The following is a 13,603-nucleotide window of genomic DNA, read 5'->3' on the forward strand; positions in this document are numbered from 1 at the left end:
TAATTAAATCAGCTGTGAACATTTGCATGATTTTGACTAGATAAATGCTCTTTATAACTCATCCTGTGGTGATCTATACTAACCTCTTCCTTGCATGGATTTTTGTCTTACTATATCTCTGTGTGTGTTTTTCTGATTCTTGTGGAGTTTTATAATTTTGTGTGACGGTTAACTTTATAATCATACATAACAGGGTATTTGTTACATAAGCAGTATTTGTTACTTCCCTATCCTAGGCGATGATGTCTTCTTCTTCTCTGCACACAATTTTAGTTGACACTATCCTTTTAATGTTTACTTTTCAGTTATTAAATATGTTTATGGTTCTCTTCAATAATTTGCTCAATTCAAATGGTGACTCTTGGCTCTCAGTTATTATGTATAATGCAGTCAGTGAACTTACTCAGCATCTTAACTTCTTTTACTCTTGGGCTGCTGATTATTACTCACTGACTGTATCATTCTATAACGTCATGGTATATGATTTACATTCTGTTCCATTACCCTGATAACCACACTTATTTTCAAGTCACAGTTATGCATATATGTTTTGTCCGTGTTCCTTTCTAGTCCTTCCATGGCTTTCCCCATCACCACTTGCTCAGCTGAAACTCATTTTCAAATAGTTGCATTAAGAATGACTCATGGAAGCAATATTCTCCGCCATACTTTGCTTTGCTCAAAATGGCAGCCTTACCCTCCTGGGGCAGTATGGTTGGAAATGAAATTCTTGGCTCACATTTTCTTTTTTGTGGATCTTTTGGGTGATAACCCACTCATGTCTGATATCTGTGCTGCTGTGGAGACACCTGATGCCAGCCCAGTTTTCCCCCTTTTATAAATGATTTGACCCTTGGTTACTCAAAAGGCTATTCATCTTCCATCTGATGATACTGTTAGGTTTTGTCCCTTTTATTTTGGCAAAGTGTTCTTTTTAAGTTCTCTATTTTTTAAAATTTGAATTCAATTAAGTAACATATAGTGTATTATTAGTTTCAGAGGTAAAGGTCAGTGATTCATCAGCCTTATATAACACCCAGTGTTCACTATATCCTGTGCTCTCCTTAACGTCCATCACCCAGTTATCCCATCCCCCCATCTTCCTCCCCTTCAGGAAAGTGATCTTGTTTGTCATCCTTAAACATGTTCTCTGCCATGTGGTTTCGGTTGTTCTTTGGGGATTCTGATTATACGTATATTGTCACTTCTTTGCCTTGTCTTCTGTGTCTGTCCTACTCCTCTTTAACTCATGAAATGTGGTTTCTGTTTTGTTCGTTTTATCTTCTCTATTCCTTTCCTGTTTTTGCACAGTGCCTATTTTGCCACATGTTCCTTCCAATTTTATTTTCCTTTTTGTGATCATTAGGGGACTTTTTTCCCCTTCCTGTTTCTTTCCTGAATTCCATTAGCTCACATTCCATTTTCCCTTGTTATCTTTCTGATTCTTTCCTGATTTCTTGCTTTTCTGCTTTGTGGTTTTTCTTGTGGGTGATTACTTCATAGTTGGTCCCACTTTTTGTCTGGGTGGGTCTGTATTTTTCTGCTGAGTATCTTTCATCCATTGGTAAGTTTTTTGCTCCTCCCACATTAAAAAAGAAAAGCAATAAAAGTCTTATATTTATGCTGGGCAGATTTTCCTTTTAAATACTTGATGCCTGGTAAACTGGATATTCCTAATCCAGCTATCTGCTATGTGATTCTGGGCTGGGAGGGAGGAGAGCAGGAGAAGTACGGTAACCTTCCAGGCAGCGCATCCCTAACTCTTCTCTTTTCTGCTGCCGAAGAGAGAGAGGGTTTCCTGCAAATGTGATCCATCTGTGTTATTCTCTGTTTAGTCCTGCCTCTTTAATTTTTTTGGAACCAGATCAAGTTCAAGGGGGCTTCTGCTGCTCTCTCTCTTCACCCTGTTTTCTACACTTGGTGCAAACAAGGATCACTCTTTTAAAGTTCAGAATGAGACCCTCTCCTTCATAATTGGATTTTTGCTGGCACTTTCAGGAGTTTGCCACCGATGGGCTCTCTCTTCCTTCTCTGTGCTTCTTCTCTTTATTTTTTCCCCATGTGGCATCAGTCCAACTTTTTTGGTAATCCTTACACATATGGGGGAAGCCATGGGTAAAATTTCTCTCCCAGTTCTGCTGAAAATGAGAGTTTTCTGTTCCTCAACAAAAGTGTCATCACACTGCAATAAAAGTCCTAATTAAGAGACACATAGCGTTGAGAGGTGGGAGGATCTCGTCATTAACACCCTTTATGCTCTCTGGGAGGCCCTCCCTCATCTGTTGCTCTCTACAACAGGTTCTTCCCGCTCTCTTACCCTTTACGACCACTTCTTATGTGGGTGTTGGATAGGGTGCCATCCTTTTGGGATGTACATCTTTGATAATCAGCTTCCTAACTGGTCCAAGTTTCAGAGACTAAGGATTGTTTTAGACGTACAGACCTCTTTTACTATTTTTAGACCTAGCCTTCAGGACCTGTGTTCTTTCTACATTGGTGCATTCAAGAAAGTTATGCAATAAGAAAATTTGGGTTGAAAGAGAAATGGCATTTCTTTTTAGAAAGTCTTCTAATTTAATTATATGACATGTCATGTTCACACTTGCAAATATACAAATATATTAAGATTGGTTATTATAAATTTTGGAGGTTTGCATTACACTAGTAGGTTTGGGGCCCAGGAGCCTTTTGATACTCCAGACCAGACTGGATCATTTTATTTATTTTTTATTTTTTTATTCTTTTATTTTTTTAAGGATTTTTATTTATTTATTTGACATACAGAGATCACAAGTAGGCTGAGAGGCTGGCAGAGAGAGAGGGAGAAGTAGGCTTCCCGCTGAGCAGAGAGCCTGATGTGGGGCTCGATCCCAGGACCCTGGGATCATGACCTGAGCTGAAGGCAGAGTCTTTAACCCACTGAGCCACCCAGGTGCCCCCAGACTGGATCATTTTAGTCCACAATATTATAGCTCCCAGTGGCCTGGCACCATTTGGTATAAGGGTAAAATGTGCTATAAAACTCAATGACACCCAAGAGCATTACTGTCCTGGATCAGAAAAGACCAGTGTCAATTAAATTGTGTTCATCATTCTGGTGTTGCTAAGATGGGGATATGTGCCATACATTTTAGGAGGATTTATAGTAAAATAATTAAAGCTGAGGAAGTCTGGGCCACTTCAGGGGGTCCCTTTTGGGAAATGCGATCCAATACCCAGTGTTGGATCCATGAGACATTAGTGTGTATTAAAGAAGACAGAAAGGAAAATTCTAATTTTCTTGCTTTATGAAATGGTTAAATCAGGGGTCTGTAGGATGCACTGAAAAACACTATAGCTATGCTGGAATGCTCACCGATGGTATTTAGTGTGTCAACTTGTTAGGGTCCCAGGGGCTCGGTTTATTAAACAACCATGTTTATTGACCACATGACCTCACGTTATGGGGAATGCTGGTTCCATCTGCCTAAAGAGAAGCATTTGGTTTGTAACATTTGCTGCCCTTTGTAGTGTATGTGCCCTGGAATCTTTGAGCAAATCACTCGTAGTCCTTGGCTTCTGCTGCCTGGTGTCCATTCACTTATACACTCTTGTCTCCTGATCACCAGTTCCTAAGTGGCCTTCTTCCACAAGGTTGGCTTCCAGGCCCAAAGGGATGAATTACCATTTCTAGACCAAGAAATCTAGTGCTTTGCCTGTGTCTGCCCACAGTCCTTCGTTCAGAGATGGATGTGAGATCTAGATTAGGCCAATAAGAAATTCAGTTCCTGGACTTATGCTTAAACTTTTGAGGAAGTGACTTCCTCTCTTTTTTCCTGGAGGTCAATCTGGAAAGAGATAGGCCCAGGAGTGGCATTCATGTTCTTGGATAGAATTCAGATAACATTAAAGAAGCAGCAGAAGAACAGCAGCGTGATAAATGGGGTCCAGCTAACATGTTTTGAACTTTAGTTGAAGCTACCTGCAAGGTGTTAAGAAATAAATGTTGAATCCCTTATTCTCTGGGGGCAGTGCATTTCTGTTTTTGTTGAAGCCAGACTGCTTTGGGTTTTCTATCACCTAAGACTGAAAAAATCCTAAGTAATATACACTTAAGGGGCAGAGATCACAAGAGGGTCCATAAGTGTCCTCTGGTCTTGAAAGCCTGTGCCTGACCCAACACCCGCCCCCCCGACCTTCTTTGGGCCACTCACTCTTAATGTCTTAGACAAAACATCTATTGGATGAGCCTCTGGGTAAAGGCATTTTTGTCCTGGCTTCCTGGGAGGCTCTGTTGCCTCTGTTGTGGGAGGCAGGTAAGAAAACCAATGTTTTCTTACATTATGTCATGTCTGTGCATGGGATGAAGACCTTTCCCCCAAACCTGAAGGGAAGGTGGATGCTGAAAGGGAAACTACTATGAAACAAGCATACAAACAAAAAACAGATGAAGATAAAACCCAGCCCCAAATACAAGTCCACTTTAATATCATGGCTTGGTTTTCTGCTAGAGATTGGGCCCTTGTTCTACACTATGGGTAAAAGCGCTATTTTCTCTCTCACTCTCTCTTTCTCTTCATTGAAAAAGCACTGTAAGTTGAAAACCATTTAGCTGGCTTAATTTTAACTCTAGAGTGGTGGATCTTTGCAAAATCACACAGTTAGAGAATTCTAAATAAAACCTGAGCACAATGATAGTAAGAATAATTATTTGGTGGTAAATTCACTCATCACATATGGTCACAAGGCTTATAGGAAAGCTCAGAGCCCATGAATTCTTCTAGGTCTTGAGAAATTTTCCACTCTTCGGGGTTGTGTGGTGGAGTCGCTGGAGCTGAGAAGCTGTCTTTTCATTATTTGTGAAGTATCCAATCATCATCCTGCTTACTTGAGTTCATATAATTTGTGATGCAATCCTCTAAACATTTTCCCATATTACTAAGGTTCTTTGAAAAACAATTTTTATTGGGTTCCGTTGGATATACTACCCACACCATAATCACATACTTCTATTTTGTGAGAGTGTAACATCACAGTGAAAATCTTTGTGTGTCAAGTGTGGTCTTCATCTCTGGTTCTTTCCTTGGGAGGATCCCCAAGGAACTGCGGTGTCAAAGGGCATGGACTGTTTAAAGACTTGCCAAATTACTTTCCAGAAAGACTCTCATGAGCCACATGAGGTTATGCACTTGCCAGACATAAGAAAAATGTGTTCATTATTTAGAATGTGTATAGAGAGGTCTTAGGAATAACAGTCTTTTCTGAAAAGCAGCAATGCGACTCAGTATCAGAGGTCTCTTTTATCTGAAGGTATCAAAGTACTTCTTTTCAAACAAAGTTTTCTTACATTCACATATACAAGAAGGCTTACAAATGTGTAGCAAAAAGAAATATATTCAGGCACTTCTCCAAACTAGGAGCAATGCCAGAGGAAGACGAAACTCTGTCCAGTCTTTGCTGAGGGAGCCCTGTCCCCTGTCCCCTCTCTTAGTAACTAATTCTGATGTGGGAAAGTCCCACCTGATCTTGACTGTTGACTCTGTTGGTGGGTTCCCACCAACTAGGGTTTCTAAGCCAGAGGAATGACGCTTACTCCTTTGTTTAGGTGCTTCCCACAAGCCACTCTTCATAAGGGCGGCAAATGATGCTTTCTTATCAACAGCTATGGGATGCTAGTACATTTCAGTCTTTGAGACATTTTTGGATTGAATCACCTGACTCTACTGAAATCAGAGAGAGCACTTGCTCAGGTCCCAGATAGTAACTGTCACTTGCCCAGACTTAATTAAGAGTTGTACCTGCCGGGGCGCCTGGGTGGCTCAGTGGGTTAAGCTTCTGCCTTCAGCTCAGGTCATGATCTCAGGGTCTTGGGATCCAGCCATGCATTGGGCTCTCTGCTCAGCAGGGAGCCTGCTTCCTCCTCTCTCTCTGCCTGCCTTTCTGTCTACTTGTCCTCTCTCTCTTTGTCAAATAAATAAGTAAAATATTAAAAAAAAAAGATTAAAAAAAAGAGTTGTACCTGCCAAAGTACCTGAGTAGCTATTTCTACTTACCCAGCACCTGAACTGGGGGCTCACCTGTGGCTTTGGAAGGTGCCTTCATTGGGACTAACATTTACTGAGTGCCCACAGGTGCCAGGCACTGGGATCCATATAATTATCTCACTTAGTCTCTCATTCAGCATATCCAGTAGGTACTGTTATTAGTTCAGATGACTGATGAGAAAACAGAGGCTCCAAGATGTCAAGCAACTTGGCCATTATCTCACGGTTAGTAAGCAGGTGAGCCCAGCTACATTCAGTAGGATGAGCTACAAAATTTGTAGGGCCCAGTGTAAAATGAAAATGTGGTCCCTTGTTAAAAAATGATTAAGAAGATCAAAATGGCAACAGCAATATCAATAAACCAAGCGTGGGGCCCTTCTTAGTGTCGATACACAGATTTCACCCCCAGAGAGCCAGGTTAGCACCCCTAGACATTCTGGTTCTCGAATGAACACTCTTTGCCAAATAACAGGGTTGAACGGCACATGGTTTGGCAAAGGTCCGACTTTGGCATATAAATAGCAAATGGAAGTGTTACACAAGAGCGACTCAGGCAGCCTTCTTTAAACACCAGCTTCCTCTTCATAAAGGGCCAGGAGTTGTTCTCTGGCTAGAGGTAAACAGAGCCAAGGCCTGCCCTGGTCCTTCTCATTCTTAACAGACAGTCTTTGCTGGGTTGGTTCTCTCCTACCAAAAGTCACTGTTTGGACTTCTTTTGCTTTCCTTACAGCCAGTTCTACTGTTCAGGGCTAGTTCTCTCTGGCCAGCTGCCTCTCTTGCCTCCATGTCATCCCATCTCATTTCCCAGATGTTGCTGCCCCTAGCTGTGCCGAGAGATTCTCACACCCCAAATGCAGCAGGGGGACCATCCAACTCACTGAGCCAGCCCCATTGGCGGTACAGACATTCTGTCCCTTGTCCTGGCACTGTGGGAGAACCGTGCAGTTTCTGGAGGGAAAACAGGAACCAACCATCTGTTTTCTCCTGGGGCTTAGTTTTCCCGGAAACATATTACTCAGAAGTGATTTCTTCCTACACAAAACCCCGGGCAAGATGATCACGGCTAATACTTACTGAGTGCTTACTTTGTGTCATGATTTATATGTATTTAATCTCCACAGGTAACTTATACTTCACATGTAAGCCTTTTCATCTTTTTTTTTTTTTAAAGATTTATTTATTTATTTATTTTTAGGGGGAGGGGTAGAGAGAGGAAGAGAGAGAATCCCAAGCAGACTCCCTACTGAGTGCAGAGTCTGCCATGGGGTTTGATCCCGTGACCCTGAGATCATGACCTGAGCTGAAACCAAAAGTCGGTGCCTAACTGACTGAGCCACCCAGGTGCCCCTCTTTTCATCTTTAATAGCTGTGCTGTCAACAGCCCCATGTCAGAGGAGGAAAGTGAGGCAGAAAGGTTAAGGAAATCCTCAAGATCTGAGAGTCAGGAAGTGGGAGTGTCAGAACAGGAAGCTGTCCAGTCTCCGGTCTCCTGTCTATATAACCATCACCCCTCCTTCAAGGTTCTGCCAAGGATCCTGGGTGGAGGAGCAGAACAGTCTTATAGGCTCAGTAAAGTAGAGCCAAATATCCAGGAATGTGGCCTTCCCATTGTCTCAGAGCAAAGCCTCAAAGTGTTAAAAGTCTGGAACAACAGGGTTGAGGGTTCCCCTGGGACAGCTTGCCCATATAGTTCCTCAGAGACAAGACACACACACACACACACACACACACACACACGTACACACACACAATGCACAAACACAGTGTTACTTAAGAATGGCAATTACCTTATGCCCAGTATGAAGTGATGGCCTTGAATATATTTAAAGACTTATTTGAGGGGTGCCTGGGTGGCTCAGTGGGTTAAAGCCTCTGCCTTCGGCTCAGGTCATGATCCCAGAGTCCTGGGATCGAGCTCCACATCAGGCTCTCTGCTCAGCAGGGAGACTGCTTCCTCCTCTCTCTCTCTGCCTGCCTCTCTGCCTACTTGTGATCTCTGTCTGTCAAATAAATAAATAAAATCTTAAAAAAAAAAGACATTTGAGTATTAGCGGATTTTACTTACTGGTGTCCTTACCCAAGATCTTTGTTATAACTTTAACATAGTGTTCTAGTCTGTGAAACACTGAGTAAATAAGGAGTCAATTGCAGTAATAATACTATGAGTAATACTACTACTTTGCATTCATACGGTACTTTACAGCTCACTGATTTTTCCACATGATCCTCAAACCCCTCTGACACCGGGGTTTGTGGAGGTTAAGAGACTCTGGGGACAACCAGGTGCAGTGAGGTAGAATTGGATCCGGACCCTCTGTCTTCTCTCTCCTTGGTCATGCTCTTTGGACGCTACCAGCAAGTTCCCTGAAGACAGTCCTGACCCAGGCAGGGGGGCGAGTCCTCACCAAAAGCTGGGGAAAGTGTGCACACTTCCTTGTCGGGGTTAACGAGACGCCTATTCAGCAGGCTCAAAGCTTCAGTTTGTTTGCCTGTGCTGTGTCTACGCATGTTTCCTTCTGAGCTACTGAGAGGGAAGAAAACCTACCTTCCCTGACTGATCTCCGACAGATCGGAGACAGTCAAGCAAGAGTCAGAGATGTTTCCGCAGGTCCCCATTGACCTGTGTGAAGGGAAGCTGTGTAGGCACCTTTATTCCCTGGGCAACACTTAGAAAAATGGTTTTGTCCATGTTCCTGAAAGCACCTGAAAAAAGTTCCAGGAGCCTTTTTTGCACAGTTAAATGAAAACGGTGCTGAGTAAAAGGAACGCAAGAGGAGGAAGGCTTGCCTGAACACTCATCTGAGAAATGGAAACTGTAATTTAGATAATTCCATGATAAAAGGTTTGAATGATTCTGACAAGAAAATTGAAAAGGAAAATAGCCAGGTGACTCACCACCCAAAAGCAGATGGCAGCAGCAAGTTCCTGAGGCTTGTAGGAGATGCAGGACGGGCAGCATCAACATTGGCCTTGGCCAACGTGCCGCAAGCCTAGCTGCTTGCAACCATGAACCCAGTAACTCACCCGTCACATGGATTTGGAAACAGGCCCCACCTGAGTTACCCTAATAGGGGAGAACTGTTGGGTGACTCTCCAGATGGTAGTTAGCATAATACTGCAATATTCATCGGCAATATTCATTGGCATGAAACTCAATATTGAGAAATTTAGATTCTCATCTCTCTATAACTCATGCCAATACCATAGCCTTTCCCCTTCAGTACTACTTCCCTTAGCCCCATTCACACAGAGGAAGCCCAGTACTCACTATACAGAATTTACTTACATAATTGCAGAATTCTTAAGAATGCAGATGTTGGTGTTTTCAAGCAGTATTTGAAATACATATTGTAGACATGGCTATAAAAAGATTCTTTTATATTCAAACACCCATTCCATTAATAAACATGTCTTTAGCACCTGATAGCCCTTGATGAAAGAAGTGAGTGGAAAGAGAGGCAGGACCCAGACACGAAGCAGAGTTTCCAGTCAAGAAAAAAAGAGTCAAGTAGAGCTAAACATCACCGTCAGTGCGGGAAGAGGCACGGGCTTCCTTCGCTGCTCTGCTGTTTTCAGCCTTCTCAGGATGGGGCTATATGATCCCTGGGTCCTTTCTGCATTTGTGCTAGACCACATACCCTGCCTAATGCAGAGCACCCATCAGCCTAGAGAGCCCAATGTGGAAGACAGCCAGTCTGTCAAGTGGAGGGAAGGCTTGTGGGAAGAGACTAAAGGAGAAGCTCTTTTCCAATCTAGAAAGGGCCACGGTGAGGCCTCCTTGGACCTTCACATCTCCCTGAACACATATGTCCAAGATATTTGGTGTTTCTGAAATGGAAGATACTGCTTTTCACCAGCAGTGCAATTCTAGGTGACTGTGAATTTCCTAAAATGTAATCTAATGAAACACATTAAGATCCAGGAAGGCTGGATCTCCTTAAAACTCTTTCCAGGGAGAGAAGGAAAAGAAGTAATGTTTTGAATGTTAGATTTTTTAAAAAATTGTTTTATTTATTTGACAGAGAGAGACACAGTGAGAGAGGGAACAAGCAGGGGGAGTGGGAGAGGGAGAAGCAGTCTTCCCGCTGAGCAGGGAGCCTGATGCGGGGCTCGATGCTAGGTCCCTTGGATCATGACCTGAGCTGAAGGCAGACATTAAACCCACTGAGCCACCCAGGCGTCCCCTGAATGTTAGATTTTTGATGATGCTCCTCTCCCTGAAGCTTGTGCAGCGGGATTGCATAGAAACCCTTTAAGAAATCTGTGGATTCTTTGATTCAGCTCTTAAATTTCTTGGCCACCTCACCACTCTCTCTCTCTCTCTTTTTACTGTTTCTCACCAGGGTATGGGAATATTGCTCCAAGCACTGAAGGAGGCAAAATCTTTTGTATTTTATATGCCATCTTTGGAATTCCGCTCTTTGGTTTCTTATTGGCTGGAATTGGAGACCAACTTGGAACCATCTTTGGGAAGAGCATTGCAAGAGTGGAGAAGGTCTTTCGAGTGAGTACCACGTCTATTTAAACCCTCATCTCTGCAATCCAACTGGCTTTTTAGCCTGACGGGATCTAGAATGAATGATTAGGGTGTTATCATATCATTGTCACTTTTTTAAAAAATATTTTTTTATTTTTTTATTAACATAGAATATGTTATTAGCCCCAGGGGTACAGGTCTGTGAATCACCAGGTTTACACACTTCACAGCACATACCCTCCCCAATGTCCATAATCTCACCACCCTCCCCCTACCTCCTCCCCCCAGCAACCCTCAGTTTGTTTTGTGAGATTAAGTCTCTTATGGTTTGTCTCCCTCCTGATCCCATCTTGTTTCATTGATTCTTTTCATTGTCACTTTTAATGGAAGAGTTTTATGTCATAATCGTATTTTCTGTTTTGGCCTATGGTAGTCACAAGTACTGTGCCTAAACTCCCTTCTCTTTAGCAGTTTCCTTCTTTACAGTGGTATTTCTGGAATCACAACATAAGAGGGTTAAGTATAGGTGGTCCCAAATGAGGTTTTCTGAAGACGGGAGGCGTACTGAGTTCCATCTTAAAGAGGGAAGATAGTTTGCTAAGTGTATTGGCAATAACGTAAAGAAGTAAATGCATTTGTTTTGTTACTGGAAACTCTTCACTCCTTTTTATTTCTAGGTCTGGTATCTTTAGGCTGATCCTGGCTTCTAAGACCTCTTCCAGAAGCCTGCCTTTTCCACATTCTGTCATCATGCTTTGTACCTGTCTCTTCATGGCCCCACCCTCTCTGTCATCTCATTTCCGAGTGCTCTCTCAGTAGTAGCATGTACTAACTTATACTAAGGTGTTGATGATTGCCATTATCTTAGTGGGTTTTTTCTTCCTGGGAACACTTACCTTTAAACAAGGGACAAAAACTCAACTCAAGGAATTTATTTACTAAAGATGGCATTCCTGGCATTCCTGGCCTCATTTTGGAGAAGATGCCATTGGTTTGGACTTCTCAGTGCCCTTTAACTAACACTTATCTGTATGATCTCACAGGAAACTTGTTTGGCTCAGGCGTAACATCATTTCTGCTTTCTTTTTTGTTACTGACCTAGTTCTTGAGTCTTTCAAACCTTCTTCAGGGAATTGTTTCTGATGATGACTTAATATTTAAAAGTGACTATTTGAGACCTTTTCGGAATCTAGCAATGATGGGTAAAGATAGATCAGTGGTGAGCTCTAACGCCGCACTTGTTTTTCTCTCGGAGACAAGAATATGACTTCTCTTCAGAAAAAGACAGGGGCGCTCCCCAGGTGAACAGTTTCAGGTTTGAGAGAGCGGAGGAATGGGGCCGGAGAACTAGCTTAGAGCTATCTTTAATGAGCTCAGTGATCCTGGGTGAGTGACCTCAGTTTACTCATCGGTGAGAAAGAGGAGGATAGAATTCAAATCTACTTTAGAAGGTTTTGGTGATGATTGCGTGGAATGATGTATGGAAGACACATGAGTTGAGATCTGCTGTGTCTATGTGTCCCCAAAGAAGCCCTTACTAGCAGCCTAGCCACCCATTTGATTTCCTCTGAGGAGCTCAGTGGTGCGTGGATATTCCTGGAATGTCCCACAACCTTTGCTCCCAGGTGCTGGCTGGCCAGCTGGCTCATTAGAGCATAGACTTGGGCTCAGTGGTCACCATGGAAACCGTCAAGGCTCAGCTTTTCTGCTTCTCAAATGTTCAGGTCTCCCTAAACCAGACATGGCAAGTCTCCATCTCCAAACCCATCTCCAGGAGCTGTTTTGAGCTTCTCGGAGGTGCTCTGTTAGCCAGGGCCTCACGGCCCTCCAAGTTAGACAGGAGTCTGGTGGATAGAACACTCAGAACAGGATTCAAATGGAGAAATGACTGACCCGGCATTTTTATTTTTATGTAGCTTCTCTAGATCTAAGTTTCCTTATTTGTAGAAAGAAAGGATTGCACTAAAAGCTTTTGAAATTCCCCATTTAGAAAAAAAAATTAGTTACTATATTCTAAATGAAGGAAGAGATTGCCATCATTCTGACCACATCTGCTACTGAATTTGGGGACTAGTTTCCCCTAAAGAATTTCAAACTACAAGTAGAGAGTATAAGTCTCCTTCCCTTAAAGTTGCCTCTCAGATGGGTGGTTCGAAGGACTCTGGGACAGAGCCTTAAAAACCCTGCATTTCGTTTTTATGCTGATGGCACTCAGTTCCTTGCAGTGCCATCAAAGACTGGGAGTCTTTTAGGAAGGAAACCGCAGTGTGTTATGGAATTGGCAGCCCGCGATGTATGCATTTGCAGAACATCGGAGGAGGGTGCTGTTGGAAGGGGTGACTGAGTTCCAGGAGGAGGAGAAGCGTGCTTCCTGAATACACAAACAACCCATCTGCACTTCGCTGGCTGCCTGTAGTTTTGGTGGAAAATCTCAGAGTGCTTTGCCATTCATTTAAATGACATCTCAAAGGCCAGCTACTCTTAGATGATTACTTGAAAACTGAACATTTTAAAAAATTTTATAAACTTCATTGAAATTGGAGGTTGTGGATTTTTAGTTCCTGTGGGGAAGATACATCCCTCCCCCCATCCATTTAAGGATTAAGTCTTTTTCTTCATCTGCTGTGTTTTTTCTCAGCTATAGGGAAGAGACGATTTTTAGTGGAGTAAAGATAAAATATAAAATAAGCCTTCTGGGTGCCTGTGTTCTGAGGTGACATGATTTGGGTCCTTCTCCCTTATCCCAGGTCTGAGCCTCATTTTAAAGAGTTGCTGGAGGTTAATGTATTATTTAGGAATGCTTTTGGCTGCAGAGTAATACAATACCCACCTACTGGGGTTTATATCAGATGAATAAATAAAATCTTTTTTCCCCTTCTTTTTTTTTTCTTCTGAAATCAGAAATAATTGAAAAATGGGGGAGTCAGATGAAGTTTAAGAAGTCGGCTTTATTGCTGGTAAGCTGATCGGAGGATATAGCTTTTTTTTTTTTTAAGATTTTATTTATTCATTTAAGAGAGAAGGAGAACATAAGCGGAGGTACAGAGAGAAAGGGAGAAGCAGACTCCCTGCTGAGCAGGGAGCCCAACATGGGGCTCCATCC

The 13,603-nt window shown here is 42.6% G+C and overlaps 1 protein-coding gene across 8 annotated transcripts in view; it reads left to right on the top strand.

Moving 5' to 3' along the window:
* Window positions 1-13,603, top strand: part of KCNK10 (potassium two pore domain channel subfamily K member 10) — a 137,790-nt gene that overhangs the window by 84,187 nt on the left and 40,000 nt on the right. For all 8 annotated transcript variants that reach the window (XM_032344752.1, XM_032344753.1, XM_032344751.1 and 5 more), the window contains one exon: window positions 10,367-10,527. In XM_032344752.1, coding sequence (XP_032200643.1) covers window positions 10,367-10,527 — 161 coding nt within the window. The remainder of the gene's footprint in view (window positions 1-10,366; window positions 10,528-13,603) is intronic.

Source organism: Mustela erminea, chromosome 5 (genome assembly GCF_009829155.1).
Source record: "Mustela erminea isolate mMusErm1 chromosome 5, mMusErm1.Pri, whole genome shotgun sequence".
NCBI lineage: Eukaryota > Metazoa > Chordata > Mammalia > Carnivora > Mustelidae > Mustela > Mustela erminea.